Source organism: Suricata suricatta, chromosome 10 (assembly GCF_006229205.1).
Source record: "Suricata suricatta isolate VVHF042 chromosome 10, meerkat_22Aug2017_6uvM2_HiC, whole genome shotgun sequence".
Lineage (NCBI taxonomy): Eukaryota > Metazoa > Chordata > Mammalia > Carnivora > Herpestidae > Suricata > Suricata suricatta.
The window spans coordinates 101,398,014-101,421,849 of NC_043709.1; the positions used below are offsets into that span (position 1 = coordinate 101,398,014).

Below are 23,836 nucleotides of genomic sequence, written 5' to 3' on the forward strand. Positions count from 1 at the left end.
ACAGAAGTCCCCTGCAAAGTGGAATGTGGGTGTTGCGGGCCGGGCTGTCTCTCCAGGCCTTGGAGCATTGCACTTGGATTAGCAGCAGGTGCAGGAAAGCTTTTCTTTTGGGACTGTGTTGTCTTCCAGGTGCGTGAAGTTCAAGTATTTTAGGAGCCTGACAACACAATAGTACCTGGAACAGCCTTGTCTTAGGTTGCTGTAATAAAATACCTGAGGCGGGGGTGGGGTGGGGCCTCAAATAGCCGAAATTTATTTTCTCACCATTGCAGAGTCTGGGAATTCTAAGGGGCTGGCATAGTTTGTTCCTGGTGACAGCTCTATTCCTGACTTGCGGACTGTCTCCCTCATCCTCACAAGCTGTGGAAAGAGCATTCCTCCCTCTTTCCTCTTATAAGGCCTCCATTCCTAGTAAGGATTAGGACCCCTTTAATTTTGTTTAACGTCAGTTTCTCCCCCAAAGCCCTGTCTTCAGATACAATCCATATGGGAGGGTTAGGCCTTTAACACAAATTCTGGGGGGACACAATTCAGTCTACAGCAATAGTTTATACACAAGTAAATAATGAGTGATAACTGGAGACTGGAGAAAATGAACTCTCAGAACTCATATGTTCCTGAGGTGCTTTCATGTATCTTACGTCATTTATTTGCTTATTTAAATGTTTGTTTATTTTGGGGACACCTGGGTGACTCAGTCGGGTAAGCCTCCGCCTTCAGCTCAGGTCATTATCTTGTGGTCCATGAGTTTGAGCCTCACATCGGGTTCTGTGCTGACAGCTAGCTCAGAGCCTGGAGCCTGTCTTCAGATTCTGTGTGTGTCTCTCTCTCTGTCCCTCCCCCACTTACCCTCTGTCTCTCAAAAATGAATAAATATTTATTATTATTAAAAAATTTTTTAATGTTTTTTATTTATTTTTGAGACAGAGAGAGACAACATGAGAGGGGGAGGGGCAGAGAGAGGAGACACAGAACAGGAAGCAGGCTCCAGGCTCTGAGCTAGCTGTCAGCACAGAGCCTGACGCGGGGCCTGAACCCACAAATGCGAGATCTGACCTGAGCCGAAGTCGGAGGCCCAACCAACAGCCACCCAGGCGCCCCAATAAATGTTTATTTTTGAGAGAGGGAACAGAGCATGACCGTGGGAGGGGCAGGAGAGAGGGAGACCCAGAATTCAAAGCAGGCTCCAGGCTCTGAGCTGTCAGCAGAGAGCCCAATGCAGGGCTCAAACTTACAGACCATGAGATCATGACCTGAGCCAAAGTTGGACCCTTAACCGACTGAGCCACCCGGGCTGAGATATAGTTCATCCATATCTTACCTCACTGATAAGTGTATGGTGTGTGCCTTGACACAGGTGGGGAATTTTAGGGAGAACTTGTGGGGGGGGGTTGTGGTTGTCCCCCCCCCCCCACAACTAACCTGAGGAAGTCAGAAAAAGTTACACCAAATGACCTTAATAGCGCTTAGTGAATCCATTATTCAAGGATTTATGCAAAACCCTTTTTTAACTTTGTGATTTGGCTTGTGCTGCCTTGGGAATAATGAGATCCATAATTACCACCCACAGGGAAGTGAAATAATAATTGCTTTTCTTCTGTATTGTTTCATGTTGTCATTCTGAAGTTTAGTAACCAAGTCTTTCTTTTCAGTCTGCTTGCTCTGGTGGGAGGAAGAGGGAGGAAATATAAAGCCCAGGGCCTTGGAGGTCTGGCAGATGGGGGTTCAGATCTTAGGTTCAAGCACTTGCCAAGTGACTGGGCAAGTCTCAATCTTTCTGAGTCTGAGCGTTTTCATCTATAAAATAGAGCTAGTAAAAATATCACACGGGGTTGCTGTGAGGTTATGTGAAAACAATTTGAGCCATTAAAGAATGGGCCCTTGGACTAGATATTTTAGTCATGGGGCCTACTATATACCCATATCTCTGAAGAACACAAACCTCTACCTACAGCCACCATGTCAAGCTGGCTATTCATTCATTTCATCAAAATTTATTTGAATGCCTGCTAGGTGGCAAGGTACCTATTCCGGTGCTAGGGGCAGAGAAGCACAAGGCAGACAAGGTTCCTCCTTTTATGCCATGTATATTCTGCTAGTGCTCAGAGCTGTGAAGAAATTAAGTATAGGGTAATGAGACAAAAGAGTGACTTAAAGTAAGATGGTATGTTTGTTTGGATGGGAGTGGTATTTGACCCATGTGGGGTGGCCAGAAAGAGAGGGAGTCATCTCTAAGGAGGTAAGGTGAGTCTTAAATGTCCATCATTTCCCATGTGGGGGTGGAAGGGGGTGGGGGACAGCAAGTATGAGCCCAAGCTGATTATATCAGGTAGGGTACCATACCAGTCTAGGCTGACCAGTGAGTAATCTATTTTAAAAGGAGAGGCAGTGCTGATTAGATTTTTCTTTTGGGATTTAGAACTAAGAGACATGAAGATTTTTCCCTTGGCATTGGGAGCTGGAGCTGAAAGGTAGAGGCGCTGAAGAGGCCCTGTGCAAGCTTCAGTTTTAGGTAAGCAGAAGCTATGAGTAAGCAGAGGAAGTTAGTGAGTGACTCCGTGTGGCATGTGACAGAGCCGGAGGACAGTCCATGGGTATTTACTTGCTGGTGAGGTTCTTGGAGCTCTCTTAGAATCCGGACTACTTTGTAGTTCTGGTCTGCAAGAAATCCCACTCTGCCAGTGCCTTCAGCTCTAGGTTTTTGCACATTGTCTCAGTTCTTAATTTCTCAATATGTATATTTTCAGTAGATCTCCCTTTATACTTACTCTATCTTTTGTCAGATGAATCTGACTAAAAGAGCCATATGGATCTTGGTTTGGATCCCTGGTGTTCTTCTTAGCAGCTGTGCCTTTGAAAACTAATTTCAGTAAGCATTAGTATCCAGGAGCTGTATCCTTAGAGTGCTGTACAGGTTAACTGAGATAATAGTAGTAAAAAGGCCTGTGGAGTGATCAAAATTTGCTAGATACCTTCCTCTTTTCTTCCTGATCTGAATGGTTTTTTTGATTACATGCCTCCCTCTCAGTATTGACCTGTCCTAGTTTTTAAAAGTCACCCTTTTTAAAAAGTTTATTTATTTACTTAAAGAATGCTCGCACGTGCGAGCATAAGTTGGGGGGGGGTGGTGAGAACCAGAGAATCCCAATCAGGCTCCACGCCATCAGAGCAGAGCCCCATGTAGGGCTCTGTCTCACAAACCGTGAGATCATGGCCTGAGCTGAAACCAAGAGTTGGATGGTTAACAGACTGAGTCACCCAGGTGTCCCTAAACTATAAACTGGAAGAACATCATGGCAACTACCCTTCTCTTCATAAATATAGGGCACCTTACTAGACTTATTGAGTCCAGCTATGTAGCAAGATTGTAAGTGGATTTCAGATTGATTGGTATTTGTACTTAGAAGAGGTGGGCCTGCCCAATAGTTTGGAGCAGTGACTTCCATAGAGAGTGGGAACCAGGATGGAAGAGTCAGTCCTCCAAATGATAATGAAAGAAAGGGTATGGAGAAGCTATCATAGAGAAATTTGGTTCAGAAGAGGAGGAAAAAAGATGAAATAAACATGGAGCCGCAGAGTTCTTAGACCTCAGCCTGGCAAGGAACAAGAAATGCTGTGATCGCCGTATTGGAAGTTCTTGCAGCCAGGTCTCAGTCCTTGTGAAGAGAGCTCCACCAGCCTGCAACCCGACAGAAAACTGTTTATTTCTTAAGGCTGGAAGAGTTTTAGGAGGAGGCTCTGGTTTATACTGGAAATGGAGGCTGGGACAGCTAAGAAGTACACTAAAGATACCTGTGAAATAACGTATGTATACGTGGACCTGTGCCATGGAATGAGATGTACTGGTAATTCTCTGCTTCTGCGTCATGATCTTCCAGGTCTTTCCAGCAGGATTCAGTGAGGCAGCTGTGCCAGGCAAAGGCTACACTGCAGAGATGTGAGGGAACCATCCTGCAGAGGTAGCCAGGAGCGACATCCCTGACCTCAGAGGCACAGGTGTTTGAGAGGAAGTCTCCGCATTTTCCTGGAGGCATTAGAAGGGTGTCCAAAAAGCAAAGTAATCCCAGGTAAGGGGGGGGGATTGCATAGCTGTTTCTGATAAATATCACTAAGTGGATTACATGATTTGGGTATGGCTTTGTGATGGTGTCTACAATGGAGAGAACATGGTCTCTGCTTGCAAAAAAGTGTATAACCTAAGGAGAAATTCCATCGCTAGTATTGAGACTGCTCTTAGGAACTGTTCTAGGTTTCAAGTCATTACTTCCAGATCTATTTTTTTTCCCCTAGGACCATGGCTGATAAAACCCAGGAGGATGGTGGCATCCATTTCCCTTTTCCCTTCACACCCTATTCCATCCAGAAAGACTTCATGGCTGAGCTCTATCGGGTCCTGGAGGCTGGCAAGATTGGAATATTTGAGAGTCCAACTGGCACTGTAAGTATGAATCATCAGGGGCTAAGAAGGGTCTTGAAATAATCTGATTCTGACACAGCAGAGGCTACCTAGCATGTTACCATAAGCAGAGATTTTCATAGTTTGACATTGGGCAAAGTAATTCTCTGTTTAGCTTTCTGAGTAATAGTCACTTCCTCTATTAGAATGTTAAACAGAAGGGCACCTGGGTGGCTCAGTTGAGCATTCGATTCTTGATCTTAGCTCGGGTCTTGGTTTCAGGGTCATGGGTTTGGCAGGGCCATGTGGGGATTTGTGCTGGGTGTGAAGCCTACTTAAAAAAATAAATAAATAAATGCAGCCCCAGGGTGTGAGAACAGTTAGGCTAAAGAACTTGAATGCCAGTAGAAACCAAAACCTACAACACCAAACCTTTTCAGATTGTTTTGGGCACACAACTGCTTTGATGTTGAGAAACAAATTACTTTGGCTTTTTCACAGATTAAACCTATCAGTTTATCTTCAGGAAGGAGGTTACTGAGTGCTGGAGGAGTCCAATCAAAGGCCCCTGAGTTTTTTCTCCTAGGACTAGAATGAGGGAAGGATTTATCAGAGGGTGGCTTGAGGAGGATTAGGGCGGTGGTGAGCAGTGCCAGCCTCTGGCCGCTCACTTAGAATGTACTGTATGGTGGTGACATGGCTGCGTTGATGTGAAGGTCCCCCAACGAGGCTTCCACCTCCTGGAAGCCCTCCAACTCCTGGAAGCCCTCCTCTGTGTCTCTGTCATCCAGTGGAGCTCGGCAAGTTTGGCCTACAGGAGACTCTTAATCCAGAGCGGCAGGACTTTTTTGCCCTACCAGTCCACTGAGGTGTTTCTCAGTGTGACAGAGGCCTCCTGGTGAATAGATTTGGGTGTTTCAAGTCCTTATTTGACCATTCTCCAGTAGTTGGTGTTGTTGAACATATCCCTCTCCCTTGTTTAAAGTGATCCAAAACATCAATCAAAAATAATACACGTCATTTAAAAAGTTAAATTTACTAAACTTGGTTCTTTGGGCAGATACTTTTAATTTTTGTAACTGGTTCCTAAGAAATATATTTGCATCACACATTTGAAATTGTAAGTTTGGTACTATTCCTTAATTTAAGGATTTTAATCATCGTACCTTCCTCTTGTGATAGCTAAGATGCAGCTTTCTTACCATTTCTTTTCCCTCTCTAACCCCACCCTCCCTGTGTAGTTAGATGGAAAGTTTTAGCCTCTGCTAAGCCAGTATGCTCTGATCATGGGTTTTCTTCTTGAAAAATTTTTATTTTCCCAGGGTTCTCTCACACCATCCAGTGGCCTCCGTAGGATATTCCATACAAAAATTACTGCTTAGTCTGTCTCCTCAGCTGCCATAACAGAATACCACAGACTGGGTGGCTCAGATACAGAAATTTATTTCTCACAGTTCTGGAGGCTGGGAAGTGCAAGATCAAGGTTTGGGCAGCCTCTGCTTCTGGTGGGGACTCTTCCTGGCTTGAAGAGGACCTCCTTCTTGTGTTCTCACATGGTAGAGAGATCTTTAGTGTTTTTCCCCTTTTATAAGGAGACCAGTTTTATAGGATCAGGGCTCTATCCTTAGGACCTCTTTGAACTGGAATCACCTCCTTGAAAGCCCTTTGTCCAGTACAGTCACATGGAGATTAGAGCTTCAACATACGAATTTGGGGGTGACATAATTCAGTCTATAGTAATTACCAATTTCATTTTACCCTGTAGATTTCCTTCTTGAAGTTGTCCCATTTGTTCCTTTTTTTTAAAAAAAGTTTTTATTAATGTTTTTTATTTATTTTTGAGAGACAGAGACAGTGTGAGTAGGGGAGGGTCAGAGAGAGAGGGAGACACAGAATCTGAAGCAGACTCCAGGCTCTGAGCTAGTCAGCACAGAGCCCGACGTGGGGCTCAAACCCACGAATTGTGAGATCATGACCTGAGCTGAAGCAGGACGTTTAACTGACTGAGCCACCCAAGTGCCCCTGTCCCATTTGTTCCTACGATCGGCTTCACAGTTATTGTACCAAGATTTTCCATTCCTCCTTAAAAATAAAATTAAAAAAAGCAACCTTATGAAGTATAATTGACATACAATAAAATGTACCCCTTGTAAGTCCACAAGTTCAGTGAGTGTTGACAGATGGAAACCCCCTTATAACCACTGCCACAATAAAGATGCAGAACATTTCCATCAGCCCAGAAAGTGTGTTGTACCCCCAGGTGCTGTTCCTCCCCTCACACCCCAGCCCAACCCCACCCCAGGCAGTCAGTAATCACTTACCATCTCCATAGATGAGTTTTTTTTAAGCTTTTTTTTTAATGTTTTATTTATTTCTGATACAGAGAGAGACAGAGCATGAGAGGGGGAGAGGCAGAGAGAGAAGGAGACACAGAACCGTAAGCAGGCTCCAGGTTCTGAGCTAGCTGTCAGCACAGAGCCCGACGCGGGGCTCGAACCCACGAACGTGAGATCTGACCTGAGCCGAAGCCGGAGACTTAACTGACTGAGCCACCCAGGCGCCCCTCCATAGATGAGTTTTAACTTTCTAAAATGTCATGAAAATGGCATCATATCATAAGTATTTTTTTGTGACCAGCTTCTTTTGTTCAGCCAGCATAATATTTTGGGGATTCATGCATGTTGTTTTGTGTATTCTTAAGTTTTTTCTGTGTTGGAGTTTCTGTTTCCTGGATTCCTTATCTTCTTTGTTTTGGTAGAGAATATTCCTGAATAAGATTTTGAGACTTGCTGAAAGTGTATTAATCTGCCTTTCTCTTGATTGATACTGATAGTTTGGTTGGGTATATAATTCTAGCTGCAGAATGCTTTTTTCCCTCACAACTGCTCCCTTTCCTGTCTAATTTCCGTTGTTGCTACCAAGAAGTCCAGGGCAACCTGCACCCCAGTCCTTTGTGAACTCACCCCCCTCATCCTCACAGCTTTCAGGATCTCCTCTATCTTTTGTATCTGAAATCTCATGTTGATGAGTCAGATGTGTGTGTTCAGTTCCTTGTGTTGGGTCACTTGATGGGCTCTTTCCACTTGGAGGCTTCTATCTTTCCATTCTGAGACATCTTCTCACATTTGATAATCTTCCTGGTACTCCCATTTTTTTGAGTTTTGGACTTGCTGGTTAATCCTGTAATTATGTTTTCTTCTAATTGCCCATCTCTTTGGGCATCCTGGTTAGGTTTTGTTTTGTTTTTGCTTTAAATTCTACTTCCACAAGATTTCTTTGACTTTGCTGTCTAGTCTTGATATCCAGTTTATTTTTATTATCCTAGCCTTAATATTCAAGAACCTTTCTTATTCTTTGATTTTTAAAAATAGCATCCTGTTTTTGTTTCATGGAAATAATATATTTGTGAGGATATCAATTATAGTAGTATTTTGAATTTATCCCCTCCCGAATCATCTCCTTGTGCAGCCTTCTCCCTCCCCCAGTTTGGGTTCTGTGTTTTGTTGAGAGGCTTTCCTCAAATGTCTGGTGATCCTTGGCTGTCTTCTATTGGTGTTCAAGAAAAATCTACCACAGAGCTGATGGATAGGCCTGTGACGCAAGCTGGCTGTGGACTGGTGGACTGGCCTCTCTGTTGGGCCTCCAGGGATCAGTGTCTGTGTGATTTCTCTTGAGCCATCCACTTATTCCAGAAAAGGCTTCTCTAAACCCTTGCCTTCTAGTCCCAGGCTGATGCCAGTATTCCCTGGGGAAGTGGCTTTAGGTGCATGTTCTTTGGTGTCCTACTTTGACTTCAGCCCTCTTCCCCACCCTTCGCAGGGCTCTCTGGAGCCCTCCTGGCTTAGCTCCTCCAGAGGCTGCACGTGCTGTCTTTTGCAGGGAAGGGGTGTCCCTGCCGGTTTTGGGGCTTCTGAGGGGGAATCTGGGGAGATCTCTGCAGGCACTTAAGCTTACAGTCCTTTACTCTATCAGGCCCAGTTCTCTGCTTTCCATCTCTCCTAAAACCTGTTACTCTCCCTTCTTCCACTTTTTTTCTGTGTGATTTAAGCCCCTTTTCTTCATTTGGTGTAAATTTAGCATGTTTCAGAAAAGAACACAGAAGAGCACGTATTATTCCTGCCCTGTTTAACCTGGAGGCACACGTCCCCATCTCAGGCCTCTGCCCATTCCGTGCATCCTCTTCCTCTTCTCAGCCCTTTGTTGTTGGTGTTCCTGGTTCCAGGGCCTCATACCCTTGTTGTGACTTCAGCTACCATCACGTTCTGACATTGTCTACATCTCACCTCTGGTAAGCTCTTCCATTGCCATGCTGTTACATGCTGAGCCTCACCTGCTGAGCATCTGCCCTGGGTGGCCAGCTTCCCTCTTAGGTCCTTGTGATGCCTTGGACGTGTCACCTTTTTTAGCCTTTCATGACCCCACCATGTTGTGCTGACCTTCTGACCTTGTGCCCCCGTGCCTGTGTGTGATGTTGCAGTTTTGGGCACTCTGAAACCTGGAGCCCGTGCTTCTCAGGGAACTGTCAGGCCCTGCAGGTCGTGTGTCAAGTTCGTGCCTGTTGGGATTTTTAGAGAGCTGTTTCCCAGCATCAATCCCAGTGCTTGCTACAGTGTGGGCGTTTAGAATGAATGAATTTACTTATCTTGGCATAAATTTTATAACTGTGATATCTTGGATGGTACCCCATGAAATAACATTGTTCAAAGCTAGGAATATTGTGGGTACTTTATTAAGTTTATTTCATAACTAAAGCAAGCATTTGGTCATACTTCCTTTTAGCATTTTCCAATTAAAATTTTTGCTGTCTCATTAGAGGGCATAGAAGTGCAGGGCCTCATTAGATCTCCTTTATCTTTGTGTTAGAGGGTATTCACAATTGTTTCTAGAGGATAACTTTGACCATCCCCGTAGGAACTTCCTCAGCTCACTTTGAGGTGGGGAGTGCTGGCTCTCTAACCAGCTGTCTGACCCTGGGCCTTTGTTACGGGGGAGGTCTCTCCTGCCCCTAGCCTGGTGGTGGCTAGTGCCAGTGGCTCCCCATTTTACTGGCAGTACAGAATGGGTGCTCTCCAGGTTCTGCTGGGGAGTGCTGTCTGGAAGGTTCTGCCATTCAAAGAGCTGAGAGAAATGGTACATACGGGGCTTTTCCAAAGATACGTTAGAAGTGCATTCTGTCATAGGGCCTTTCAAGAATTTGATGAAATAGATTCTTAATCTAGGACTGTAATAATTGTATTTTTATTACTTAATAATAACAAAAATAAAACAAAAAATAGCTCCAGTTGCTCACTTATGTACCAGGTACTGTTCAAATCCTGATGTAGGTATTAGCCGTTATGGGTAGGCACCTAATACTTGCAGCAGTTCTCTGAGGAAGGTATTGTTACTAACCCCTTCCCCACCTTTTGTTTTTTGTTTTTTTAACTTCTCATTTTTGTGCATGTGGAGCAAACAAGCCTAAAGAGGTTAGCCTCAGGTCACGGAGCTGGTGAGTGGAGGAGCCAGTGTGTGGCCAGCAGCCTGGACTCTGGAGCCTTCGCCACTGTGCTCTGCTCTTCCCCAGCTCTCAACATCCGTGCATTTTACCTATGGTTCATTCAAGCCCAAATTAGGTTGAGAACCCCTTTGGGTACTGCGAGACCCTGGGCTAAGCAGGCTCAGAGGGCTGACTGCCTGCCCGGAATGTGTAGGTTCCTGCAGAGACTCACCTGAACTGAACTGCCCTTCGGACACCGGAAGCAGCAGCCTTAAGAAACCCACAGCAGCAGCCTCCCAGAAGGACTGTGTTAGTGCTCCCCCTGCCGTAACAAGAGTTCTACAGGCTGGAGTGTCAGTAACAGAAACTTCCTCTTCCAGGTTCTGGAGTTCAGAAGCACAGAATCCCAGTGTGGCCAGGAGCAGGTCTCTCTGAGGGCTGAGAGAGGAGACTGTTTCATCACATCGCCTTCCCTCTGGGCATGCCTGGGTGTCCCAATTTCCCCTTTCTGTAGGGACACCAGTCATACTGGATCCGGGCCCTGATCTTAACTAAATACATCTGGAGTGACCCTGTTTCCTAATAAGGCCACATTCTGAGACACTCAGGGTTAGGACTTAACGCAGGAGTTTAGGGGGAGGGGATCCAATTCAACCCACAAGGACCCACAGGGAAAATTCTGGTCTTTAAGAATTGTGTTCTCCAGAGCAATTAGTTTGCTTTTAAAGTGTTTTGAAGACCAGGACTCATGGGGCTGACCATGTGCTGTCTGTACGTGTGGGCTGTGTTAAAGTGGAAAGCCCAAGGTGGCTCCCCCTTAGTGGGGACATAGGATTTCAAGCTATATTATTATTTGGCCTAAATTCTTTTTTGGGGCTATTTATCTAATTCCTCACCTTCTAATTTTGTTAACTTGCAGTACTTATATGTAACCTGATAAGCTACATTAAATTATTTTAGGAACAGTGAGCTGCATAATTAAACCAAGAACTTCATTTTCATTTCTTCTTTTTTTGTATTTTCCCTGGCTGTCCTTTTGCTAATTCCCTTCCTACTCTTTCCCAGGTCAGTCTTAACGTACCTTCTAGTAATTAAAGGTAGGCCTTCCCTGAAGGCTCTATTAAAATGGAAAGCGTCATCTGGAAAGCTTTAGTTTTTGTTCTCTTTTCCTGAAGACGTTTGTCTTCCTGTAGGGAAAATCTTTAAGTCTGATTTGTGGCGCCCTTTCCTGGCTCCGTGACTTTGAACAGAAGAAACATCAAGAAGAAGCACGTCTCCTTGAAACTGGAACTGTCCCCTTAAGTGATGGGAAGGATCAGCCCCCGTTTCTCTCATCCTCCTGCAAAGAGACCTCAGACACCCTGAGGCCTGCTGGAGAGCCTGACTGGGTGACTCAGTTTGTGCAGAAGAAAGAAGAAAGGGATCTGGTGGACCGGCTGAAGGTGAGCTTAGGGTGACGGGAGGTGAGGATGGTCCATGAAACAGTGTTTGGGTGGTAATTTGGGGTTGATGAGTGTGTCCTTCACCCTTGCAGTGCCTTCTGTAGCCAGTGGTGCTGTGCCCTGGCTGTCTTTTTAAAGCTTATTTGTTTATTTTTGAGAGAGAGAGGAGGGGAGGGGCAGAGAGAGGTGGGAGAGAGAATCCTACGTAGGCTCTGCGCTGTCAGCACTGAGCCCAATACAAGGGTTGAACTAATGAATGGTGAACTCATGATCTGAGCGGAGACCAAGAGTTAGACACTCAGGGTGTCTGGGTGGCTCAGTCGGTTGGGCTTCTGACTTCTACTCAGGTCATGATCTCACAGTCTGTGGATTCGAGCCCCGCGTTGGACTGTGCTGACAGCTCAGAGTCTGGAGCCTGCTTCAGATTCTGTGTCTCCCTCTTTCTCTGCCCCTCCCCACTCATTCTCTGCCTCTCAAAAACAAACAAACAAACAAATAAAATAATAATAGTTGGGCACTAAACTGATTAAGCCACCCAGGTGCCCTGCTTTCTGTCTTTTTAAAGCTGCTGTCAAACGTATGGTATCTGTCCTCTGCCTGACTTATTTCACTCAGTATGACACCCTCGAGGTCCATCTACTTTGCTACGAATGGACAGATTTCATTCTTTCTCATTGCCATGTAGTACCCCATTGGACATTTAGACTCTTTCCATGATTTGCCTATTGTAGAAAGTGCCGCTATGAACATTGGGGTACATGTGCTCCTATGCATCAGCATTTCTGTATCTCTTGGGTAAACCCCCAGCAGTGCTATTGCTGGGTCATAGGGGAGTTCTATGGATAGTTTTTTGAGGAACCTCCATACTGTTTTCCAGAGCGGCTGCACCAGTTTACATTCCCACCAACAGTGTAGGAGGGTGCCTGTCTCTCCACATCATTGCCAGCATCTATAGTCTCTTGATTTGTTCAGAGGACCATAGGGAGGGGAAGGGGGAAAGAGAGTTGGGGAGAGAGGGACACAAATCATGAGAGATTATTAAATACTGAAAACGAACCGAGGGCTGGGGGGGGGGAAGGGGGGTGATGGTCAGGGAGGAGGGCACTTGTGGGGAGAAGCACTGGGTGGTATATGGAAACCAATTTGACAATAAACTATTATTTAAAAAATAATAATAAAGCTGATGTCAGTGGGTCTTCTCTAGACCAGGGTGGCAGTTCCATTCATTACCCACCTGGGAACGGAACCTCACTGTTGCCATTGGCAACATGGTTCGGTGACTGCAAGCTCCATTAAGGGAATGAATTTGATTGAGAGTCTGTGGCTTTGGATGGGAGTGTGTAGACCTGCAGTGAGCAGTAGGGCTGGGGTCTAGTGAGGGGCAGGGATGCTGCTGCACCCTTGAGTGTTGCCCACGAAGGGAGAACCGCCCTGTGTGAAGAGGCACGAGGCCGAGCCCCAACTCTTTAAGGAGGGCCTGGTTTGGGACTCCTGCAGAAGTTTCCTATGTGGCTACTTTACCCTGTAGGAGGAGCAGGTCAGGAGGAAGAAGCGTGAAGAGCGCCTGCAGCAGATCCGTCACAATGCACAGCTCAAGTATGCAGCCAAGCGCATGGTGAGCATCCTCCTGGAGTGGCAGGGACGGCATACAGGCACTGTCCCGCTGCGTGGGGCCTCACGGGGTTGCTCCTTTGGGTGAGTGGCCAGGACCTCAGTCTTCTTGCCCGATCCCCCTCATCACCCAGAAGCTGGCGGCTTGAGCTGAGATTGATGCCTGGGGTATAGATACAGTAGGACAGTGAGGCCTGTGGAAATGGCATGTGTGTTGTGCCTGCTGGTAGCCACTTTGAGGCTGACTCCGTCAAGGGGGCAGGGGCACCGGTACTGAGATTTCTCTGTCCCACTTGTAATGCTCTTACACAGAGACAGGAAGAAGAAGAAATGGAGCGTCTCCTCCACCTCAGCAAGGAGATGCTAGCGGAAGGAACAGGGACCGAGCCCCTGGAGCAACTGGTGTGCGGGGAGGAGGAGCTCATCCTCGCCGAGTACGAGAGCGATGAGGAGAAGGGAGCAGCTCATGGGTAAGATGGTGCTTCTCCTTCGCCCACTGCCCGTGCGCCGGTCTGCATGGGGGCGCCCAGGGACGCAGCTCCCATGCCTAGGGCGAGGCAGCCTGCTGTGCCCCTCAGGAGTCATCTGAAGGGACGGAATGCCTTCCTCAGGTTCCTCCTGAGTGTGCATAAATGGGGTCTGTGCTTAGCCGAGGCTGCAGGGCTAGGAAGGGGAGAAGCAGGGACTTGGTGCCCAGCAGCCAGGCCGCTCAAGATTATGTGCTCTTAGCTCCCAGACTACACCGTGTGAGGTATATGAGCCCAACTTGTTCTTTTCGCCTTCTGGCTTCTGTCTGGGTTTCTGATTTGTGAGCGCTAAGCTGCTGGGTGGAGTAGCAAACACGGAAGGTGACAGTGAGGCTGTTCTGAGGCCACGCTGCCCCTAGTGGGAGCCTCCTTTCTCATTCATGCTTTAGTTGCACAAATGACCTTTGAGGGTCTGCTCTAGGTGTGACATGGCTCCAGGTGCCAAGAATGACGCACATGACCCCTCCCCTCAGAGAGCTTGCATGTAGTTGGGGTGGGTGGGAAACACAGACCAGAACTTTGAAATGAGCACAGTTGCCCATGAGGAGAATAAAACTGGTGAAGTGGGTAGCATGTGGGGTTGCACCTTGAAGCCAGGAGATCCTTCCAAGGTGGGTGACGAAGGTTGAGAAAGAGCCATGGGAAGACCTAGGAGAAGAGAAGTCTAGTCAGAAGCCTGAAGGAGTCCTGGCCTGGAAACGGAAACAGGTTTGGTGGGTTCAAGGGACGCAGAGGAAGGCCCAGAGGCTGAGCAAAGAGCGAATGAGGGAGAGGGAAAGAAGAGGCCGCTGGGGTTTGGGTCTCGTCGTTCCACCCAGCGTCTGGGTGTTCTCGGTGCAGTGGGTCTGCAGGAGGTTTCAAACAAGGGAGTAACACGATTGGATTTGGGCATTAGAAAGGGCATTAAGATCATCTTGACACCAACTCTTTCTCCAAGGCACAAGAGCCCCTACAGGTCATCCCTCTTAGGCTCCCAGCTTGGAAGCGGTGTTTTCTGCTCCTCTAACGGTGACTCCAGGTCCTGTGTATGCCACATTCTCATTGACACTGTGGCCACCATGTCTGTGTAGAGCATAACTCCAAGGCCTGAAACCTTCCATGGACTCTTTCATGAGGGAGAAAATCTTCAGTCTGTCTGCAGTGCACCTTCTAATGTCACCCTCGGGTGCTCAGCCTCCCGGCTGCTTTGACTTTTCTTTTTTTTCTCCTCCGTTCTATTGAGAAGTAATTGGGTTGTAACATTGTGTAAGTTTAAGATACCTTCCGTGATGGTCGTACTGCAGAACAATCGCTACTACAGTAAGGGTAGTTCACAAGTGCATTGCCTCTCATACTTCACGATCCTTTAAGGTGTGCTCCCCTAGCAGCTGTCCGTAGACGGTACAGTGTTGTTGACGACGGTCATCATGCTGTGACCCCAGAACTTACTCTCTTCTAATGCTCTTTACCTTTTGACTACTTTCATGCCACTCCTCAGCCCCTAGCAATCTACTCTCTGTTTCTAGGAGTGTGGTTTTTTTAGATTCCACTTATGAGATGACACAGAATTTGTCCTTCTCTGACTTACATCACTTAGCAGAATGCCCTCAAAGTTCATCTATATTGTCACAAATGGCAGGATTTCTTTCTTTTTTATGGCTGAATATTTTGCTGTGTGTGTGTGTGTCACATTTTCATTATCCATTCATCTGTCCGTTACTTAGGTTGTTTTCATTAGTGCTACATTGAACATGAGGATGTGGAGGTTTCCGTGAGATAGTGATTTCATTTTCTCTGGATATATACCTGAAGTGGGACTGCTGGGTCATATGCTACATAATATTTTTAATTTTTTGAGGAATGTCCATGCTGTTTTCCAGAGTGGCTGCTCCAATATACATTGCCACCCACAGTGCACCAGGGCTCCCTTTTCTCCACATCCTTGCCAATACTTCTCTTTTTTGTCTTTGTTTTTGTAGAGAGAGAGTGCGAGCAGGGGAGAGGGGCTGAGGGAGAGAGAATCCCAAGCAGGCTCGATTCTCATCGCAGAGCCTGACATGGGGCTTGATCCTACGACCCTTGGGATCATGACCCAAGCTGAAATCAAGGGTTGGATGCTGAATGGGCTGAGCCGCCCAAGCGCCCCATCTTTTATCGTTTTGATGGTAGCTATTCTAACAGGTGGGAGGTGGAATCTCATTGCAGTCTTGATTTGCAGTTCCTTGGGGGTCAATGGTGTTGAGCATCTTTTCATGCACTTGGCCATCTGTATATCTTTGGAAAAATGTGTATTCAGTTCCTCTGCCAGTTAAAAAAAATTTTTTTTAATGTTTATTTTTGAGACAGAGATAGGGTGTGAGTGGTGGAGGGGCAGAGAGAGAGAGAGACACAGGCTCTGAGCTGTCAGCATAGAGCCTGATGCCGGGCTTGAACTCATGAACAGTGAGATCACGACCTGAGCTAAAGTTGGATGCTTAACCAACTGAGCCACCCAGGTGCTCCATCTCTGCCCATTTTTTAATTGGATTATTTGGGGGTTTTTTTGAGTTGTAGGCATTACTTACATATTTTGGACATAAGCCCCTTATCATCAAACAGGTGGTTTACAAATATTTTCTTCCATTTCTTGGTTGCCTTTTCATTTTGTTGATTTTGCTGGGCAGAAGCTTTTTAGTTTGACATAGTCCCACTTGTTTATTTTTGCTTTTGTTGCTTGTACTTTTGATGTCCCCCCCCCGCCCCCCCAAAATTATTACTTAGATAAATGTCATGGTGCTTTTTCCTTGTTTTTTCTTCTAGGAGTTTTATGATTGTAGGTCTTGCATTTTTTAATCCATTTTGACTTAGGTTTTGTGAGTGGTGTAGGAGAGGGGTTGTTTCTTCTGCATGTTTGCCCAGCACCGTGTTGAAGAGACCATCTTTTCCTCATGGAGTATTCTTGGCTCCCTTGTCAAACATTCCTTTCCTGGTTATGCATGGGTTTATTTCTGGGCTCTGCTCTGTTCCACAGGTCTCAGGTGTCTGTTTTATGCCAGTACCACACTGTTTTGATTACCGTGCTGTTTGAAGTAAGGAAATGTGATGCCTCTCACTTTATTCTTTCTAAGATTGCTTTGGCTATTTGGAGTCTTTTGTGGTTCCTAATGATTTTTAGGATTCATTTTCTGTATCTATAAAAAATGCCACTGGAATCTTGATAAGGAATTGCATTAAATCTATAGATGGCTTTGAGTCACATGGACATTTTAGCAACATTAATTCTTGTAATTCTTGTGACCTGTGAACATGGTACAGTTTGTCATCTGTGTCGTCTTCAGTTTCTTTCATCAAAATCTTATAGTTTAGAGTATATAAGTCTTTCACCATGGTTAAATTTATTCCTGAGTAGTTTATTGTTTTTTTTTCTAAGTTTATTTCTTTATTTTGAGAGAGAGAGCGAGGGAGAGAGTGAGCGAGTGCGATTGGGGAAGGGGCAGAGAGGCGGAGAGAAGAGAGTCCCAAGCAGGTTCCTCTCTGTCAGCACACAGCCTGATGTGGGGCTCAAAATACAAACCATGAGATCATGACCTCACTGAAATCAGGAGTCAGACACTTAACTATCTGAGCCACCGAGGCACCCCAGTATTTTATTGTTGTTTTTTAGATATTTTTTATTTATTTTAGGAGAAAGTGTGTGAGTGGGGGAGGGGCAGAGAGCGGGAGAGAGAGAAGCCCAAGCAGGCTCCTCACTGTCGGCACAGAGCCCAACACGGGACTCAAACTTACAAACTGAGACATGACCTGAACTGAAATCGAGAGTCAGACACTCACCTGACTGGGCCACCCAGTATTTTATTGTTTTTGATGCCATTGTAAGTTAGACTGTTTGATTTCTTTTTCAGATAGTTTATTGTTAGTGTACAGAAATTTTTGTGTGTTGACCACGTACCCTGAAGCTTCACGGAAGCTGTTTTTTGGTTTTGTCTTCAGGGTGTTTGTATATAAAATCATGTCATTTGCTTCTTCCTTTCCAATTTGGATGCTTTTTATTTCTTTTTCTTGCCTGATTGGTCTGGCTATGGCTTCCAGTGTTATGTTGAATAGGAGTGGTGAGAGTGGGCACCTTTTTTTTTTCCCTTGTCTTGGTGGAAAAGCTGTCACTCTTTCACTGTTCAGATGTTAGCTGTGGACTTGTCATAGATGGCCTTTATTAGGTTGAGGTACATTCCTTCTGTACCTAATTGATCAAGAACTTTTATCATGAACAGATGTTGGATTTTGTCATGATTTTGCTGTGTCTATTGAAATGATCATGTGACTTTTCTATATCATTCTATTGACTGATGTATCCCATTTACTGATTTGCATATGATGAACCATCCTTGTATTTTAGGGATGAATCCCACTTGATCACGGAGTATGATTCTTTTAACTCGCTGTTTAGTTCGGTTTGTTAGTATTTGGTTGAGAATTTTTGCACCTATATTCATCAGGGAAATAGACAAGCCTGTAGTTTCCTGTCTTTGTAGTGTTCTTAACTGGCTTTGGTATCAGGGTAATGGTGGTTTCGTAAAATGAGTTTGGGAGTGTTCCCTCCTCTTCAGTATTTTGGAAGAGGTTGAGAAGAGTTGGCATTATTTCTTTAAAAATTTGGTAGAATTTGCCAGTGAAATCATCTAGTCCTGGGCTTTTCCTCTGGTGCTCAGAGGCCTGTCTCTAAAGCACAGATTTCAGGATCTGGATTAGAACAAAAACTCCTGACCCTACCCAGGGCTGAGAGGTCCAGACCTCTTTATGCATCCCACTTCAGGGAGCTAGGAGCAGCGAGTGCTCCGTAAACCCTTTGCCACCTGCCTCCAGGACTGCTGGCCCACTCCTGTGCTCCTCCTCAAGAGGCCCCTGGGGACACGAGAAAGAACTTGCGTGGAACTTGTGAATGTTAGAGAAAGTGCTACTTAGGGTCTGGGCCTGAACCAGTAATCCTGCAGATTTCTACAGCTTCCAGTGCCCCAGCCTTTTGAGAGACATGAGCCTCCCTGAGAATACAACTAATTCTGAATATAAAATTTTTGCTTTTCATTTCTTCACATGTCCAGCTTCTTACCTAGATTCTGTTGAGTTTGCTTACTGTGTGATACAAATTAAGGCCGTTCAGACAAAGCTGACTGAAAATCATTTATTTTTTGACCAGAAAGGCAGCCCTGTAACTCCTCTTCTAATCTCCCAAAGCAATTAGCATTTCTGCTTTTTTTTAAAAATAAAATTTGCCAGGTGAACAAAAAGAATCCCAGTGAAGGCCCTGTAGGTAGAGTGTATCTGTAAAAGATTTTGTGTTTTCTGAGGAACGTAGACTAATAATGTTGACCAAACACTCTGCCTTATAATGCAGGGTTGGCCTCCCTCCTAATCCGCCAGTGCACATGGGCTCTTCACTGGGCAGGGCAGACTCAGGTGCGGGGGAGAGAGGAGGTTTATCTGGTTCTGAGTGTCAGCCTCTTATTCAGTTGTGACTTCCCTCAGGAAATGTACGTGGAGTTCCTGCTGCTCACAGAAGCTAGCCCCCAGGTCCTGCCTGTGGACGTGACAGGCTGGAGGGGAAGACAGACCAAGATGAAGTGATTTTGAATGAGGGGCAGGGGGACCACGGCAGTGTGTCACAAGCCAGCCAAGCCTGTGTTTGGGGAGTTTGGGGAAGGCTGCACAGAGGAGACAGTGTTTATGTAGGGATCTCAAGGTTGGCTAGGTAAAGAGGTGAAGGGAGAGAGCATTCCAGGCAGAGAACAGCAGGTCCCAGGCTCTGAGGTGGCAAAGAGCAAAGTTCTGTGAGGAACTGAAAGAGTTCCAGTTTGCTGGAGGGTGGTCAGTGAGGACAAAGTAGCCTTTGATGAGGGACAGTCAGACACTGAACCTAGGCTTTGGGAATACTGTGCCCCTTTCTCGTTTCCTTCCTGGGCAGCAGTGGGAGGATGGGGTTGGTGTTAGCCTGGGGGTGTCCCAGCTGGCGGGCGAGCACCTGCTTTGGTGGAACCTTGTTGCTGGAATGTGTCTGTCTCCCTCTGGCTGAGGGCTCCAACCTCAGCAGTGCTGGCTTCCGATGCAGGGAACGTCTTCCTGGTTTAGCTAGCTGCTGGCACGTGGCAGATGCTCGGTACCGGGCGTTTCAGTTGACCTGACTCCCCAGAGAAGACTGTTCTGTGTTATTTTTCTCTCTCAGAGTGGATGAAGAGGAGGATGAGGACCTGGAGGAAGAGCACATAACTAAGGTAAGATGTCACAGACTGGGTATTCTGGGATTGGTCCCCAGTTCAGAGCTGTGTCCCCCCAGTTGCCTCTCACTCTCCTGGGGTTCCCCAGGCCCAGACCTTGGTGTCAGGGGCTCACTTGGCCAGATGGGTTAGGTACCCGGAGGAGGCCTCTCCTGGTGGGGAAGCCTGGGCATGTGCTCCCCAGGGCATCGAGGAGCTGTGTTCTGGGCCCCGGACCAGTGCTGTCTCTCTTTGGGGGTGGAGGGGGGTGGTGTGGACAGGCGGGAGCAGGAGCACCCTGCCCTTAGGCTCCCACTTCTCTGGTTTGTATTTTCATTGGCATGGAGTACTGTGATGTACGAATGATTCTGACACCTCTCGTGTTTAAAATCATTTGGTTTCATTTGTGTAAGACTTGTTTTCTCTGTTGAAAGTAGGTATTCTGCCTCTATTTTTCTCTTCTCTTCTTGCTGTTCTCCATCTCAGAGGAGCACAGAGAGTTTAGCTCAGCGCCCCTCTGCCTACTGCCCACCTGTTTTCCAAGCCCTTTGGGAGGATGTGTGCGGACAGCCCGCCCCCAACACGCTCCCCAGAATCTACTCCTTCCCCTTTGGGATCTGCAGCTCAGAGAGGCGGCCTGCTCTGAGAACAAGCCCTGTGAAGTGGCTGGATTAGCGGCTGAGCAGGACTGATGGGAGGGGCTCCATGTGGTGGGTGTTCTCGTGACATTCTGGAGCAGAGGGGACGGTGGGGACCGTCCAGGCCTTGTGTTAGCTGCGATATGCTGTGGGATAGAGTCCCCTTGCTTTAGGTTTGTGTATTTGTGGCCACTCTCCCCAGTCCCTCACCCTGTTAGGCCGTGTATTCCTTGATGTGCAGAGAATATTTGGAGAAATTATAGTCTCCTCTTTGAATCCCTGCTTTTCCTCGGAGCAGATTTACTACTGTAGCCGGACGCACTCCCAGCTGGCCCAGTTTGTGCGTGAGGTGCAGAGAAGCCCCTTTGGCAAGGACACCCGGCTTGTCTCCCTCGGCTCTCGGCAGGTACACAGAGACAGGGGCTCTTGGTCGGGATGCGGACCCTCCCCCTTCCCTGGGCCCTCGTCTTCCTCTTCCAGTCGTAGAATTGTGGGTCGAAGGCAGGCCGAGCAGTGGGAGGATTGGCCTCTTCTGGTCCTTGGTGGGGCTGGGCAGGCCCTGGAGGGTCACGGTATATCAGGTAGCCGGGACCATTGTGTTGACTTTCTCTTTCTCCTCTGTCTTTTAGAATCTTTGTATAAATGATGACGTGAGGAACCTGGGTTCTGCGCAGCTTATCAATGACCGCTGCATGGAGATGCAGAGAAGTAAACACGGTAGCTGCCCGCGCCCTGGAGCTGTGCAGAGAGCCCTGGGACTGTCACGTAGCCTTGGGCAGTACTGGGCAGCGGTGGGGAGCGGGGCGGAAGTGGACAGGGGCGTGGGAAATAGTGTCTTAAATGGCAGTGATGGCAGAGCAGACGGCTGGGGTCCTTCCTAAAGACTATCTCTCTGGGAAAAAGCATTTTGCTTTTTGGGTCAGTGTCTAGTCCAGAACCCTGGCTCTGAGATGATTTTATTGGCTTTTTATCCCAAACACCAAGTAAAATACTGGAGTGGTGTGCTGGGATCATCCTAAACAGTACTGGGAAGGGTTTATCGGACCCCGCCCCATGGAATTGGGCTCCTGGCCCTGTGGACACTTGTCATTCTTTTTGCCTTTGCCCCCTTGTGCCTGCGCCCCTCAGAGAAGAGCAGAGCTGAGGACGAGAAGCCCAAGAGGAGAAGGCAGGAGCACCGGGCCGCATGCCCCTTCTACAACTATGAGCAGCTGCAGCTCCTCCGAGACGAGGTCCTGGTGGGGGTGAAGGACATCGAGCAGCTGGTGTCCCTGGGGAAGGAGGCTCGGGCCTGTCCCTACTACGGGAGCCGGTTTGCCATTCCGGCAGCCCAGGTGAAGACCCTGGAGGGCTGAGCAGTCCCTCTTGGCTCTAAGTGTGGCCTCAGCCACAAGGCGTGTCCTCATCCCTCTTACTTTGGGGGGATGTCACTGGCTGTGGTTTGACTGACCAGCATCCTGCACACTGGTGGCCTCTCACTCACACTTCGGTGGCGTGGGGTCAGAGGCAGCCCCAGCTTCCTTGTGGCTCTGGGTTGCAAGAACAGTTGGCATTACCGGGGACAACAGATAAGAGCTAGGAAAGGGGTGTGCCGTCCTAGTGAAAACAGAGTTGGGGGCGAAAGCTGAGGGGATGCAGTGAGAGCACTGCACCAGAAACGTGTTTCCAAATGGCCTTTCGGAGGAACTGTCCCAACGTAGGCACCTACTCACCAACGTGTGAGAAGACCATCTTTTCTAGACTGGCCACATTTGGTGTTACCTTTAAAAACAAAAACTGCCAGTTTGCCAGATCAAAAATACCATTGTTCTTTGGTACGATTTACTCTCTTCTTGCCCCTTCTTGATTTGAGTGGCTTTTTGAAATAGGGTTTCAATTCTGGAGACTTCCATATGAGGTAGATTTTCAGAGATTCAGGGAACTTGAGTAATAATTTTACAGGGCAGTTAAATGCTCATTAGTAGACTACACTGAACTGTGTTGTATGGATGCTCAGAATGAAATTCCAGAACCCTCAGCCCGTCCTTCCTGGAGTCTGTTGGCCATGTTGCAAGATTAGGGCCACAGATACCTGTGTGCAAATGTAGGAAGATGTCCTGAGATTTTCATGATCTTGATTTTTTGAGACACTTTTTTTGCTTTGTAGTATCTTACTGGAAAAGCAAAGGCAAGTATTATCCATATGTTCTCATATCCATATGAGGACCCAGGCCCAGAAAGATGAAGTGGTTTATCTGTTTTCTCACAGCAGGTGAGTAGTAGAGGCAGCATTAAAGCTGGGCCTTAAGTTCCCAGTTTTCTGGGTTTTCACTCTACTGGTGTTCTTTTGACTGCAAAATCATCATTCCATAGAGCACCTAAAAATTTATGGAGTGCTTTTATTTTTGTTGCCCACCCTCCGCCCCTTAGCCCTCATTTGAAATAAAGGTTATCAAGTCCATTTTGCAGATGAAGAAACTGAGGCTCAGAAAGAGTAAGTCATTCTCCCAGAGTCACTCAGCTGGGGAGTAGCAGCCCCAAGACCACAACCCAGGGTTGGCTACCTTCTAGTACACCAGTGGTTTTTCCGCGTCACAAGGAACCTTGGGTGCCTCGGGGGCTACGTCAGTGGTATGGATGAGGCTAAGCAGGGATTCCACACTCCTCTCTGCTCTCCTCTGCCCACCCCCACTCTCGGTTCAGTCAGATTCAGATTGGCCCCAGTTATGTCTGTTTTATATCTGATGTTCCACATAAAACCTGAGGAGAGGTCTGTTGCTAAAAGCGCAGTGCTGCGCTAGAGCTTTCACTCTTGAACGTCCCTTTGTGTCCCTGCACGGGCTCTGGCTGGGAAATCCAACCACTCACACTGGGAGCTTAGAGGGGGCGGGGCACACCTGCTGCAGGGAGCCCAGCCCTGCTCAGGTGGCCGCCCCTCCTCCCAGCTCGTGGTGCTGCCCTACCAAATGCTGCTGCACGCGGCCACCCGCCAGGCCGCGGGGATCCGGCTGCAGGGCCAGGTGGTGGTCATTGACGAGGCCCACAACCTCATCGACACCATCACGGGCATCCACAGTGCAGAGGTCAGCGGTTCCCAGGTGGGTCAGCCTCTCCTTCTTGGACCGGTGCCTGCTGTGGGGCAGAGGGATGTGGATCGTCTCCCAGTGCCTAAACCTGGAGTTCACCTGGCGATGGTGTGGGGGAGGGTGCACTGGGTGGAGGCAGTGGCTTCGTCGGGGGCGACTGCCTAGAACTCGTCAGGGTGGTACCAGCCAGTTCTCTATAACCCAGGACAGTGGGGTGAGGGAAGCAGGGTCTTTACATGGTTGATGTCATTATTATCGTTGCTTTGAGTGGTGCTCAGGATTGCTGAAAGCCACTATTTATCAATTACCTACTCTGTGGCATGCGGTGAGCACATATTGTGAATCCCCATGCTGCCTCTGTGCAGGCTGGTATCCCCAGTTAACGTGAGAACTCTTGAGATGCAGGGGGGTTTAAGCAGTGTGCCATTCTCTGCACCTCGGTGGTTTCCCGTGTGGTGTCCTGGCTGGCATTTTCCAG

At 47.4% G+C, this 23,836-nt stretch overlaps 1 protein-coding gene across 1 annotated transcript in view; it reads left to right on the forward strand.

Annotated features, from left to right (window-relative positions):
• Positions 1 to 23,836, forward strand: part of DDX11 (DEAD/H-box helicase 11) — a 35,506-nt gene that overhangs the window by 646 nt on the left and 11,024 nt on the right. The window contains exons 2-12 of the mRNA XM_029954859.1: positions 2,420 to 2,512; positions 3,879 to 4,067; positions 4,291 to 4,438; positions 11,066 to 11,314; positions 12,843 to 12,929; positions 13,238 to 13,395; positions 19,625 to 19,673; positions 20,592 to 20,699; positions 20,923 to 21,010; positions 21,422 to 21,627; positions 23,218 to 23,370. Of these exons, the coding sequence (XP_029810719.1) occupies positions 4,295 to 4,438; positions 11,066 to 11,314; positions 12,843 to 12,929; positions 13,238 to 13,395; positions 19,625 to 19,673; positions 20,592 to 20,699; positions 20,923 to 21,010; positions 21,422 to 21,627; positions 23,218 to 23,370 (1,242 nt within the window). The 5' untranslated portion in view covers positions 2,420 to 2,512; positions 3,879 to 4,067; positions 4,291 to 4,294. The remainder of the gene's footprint in view (positions 1 to 2,419; positions 2,513 to 3,878; positions 4,068 to 4,290; positions 4,439 to 11,065; positions 11,315 to 12,842; positions 12,930 to 13,237; positions 13,396 to 19,624; positions 19,674 to 20,591; positions 20,700 to 20,922; positions 21,011 to 21,421; positions 21,628 to 23,217; positions 23,371 to 23,836) is intronic.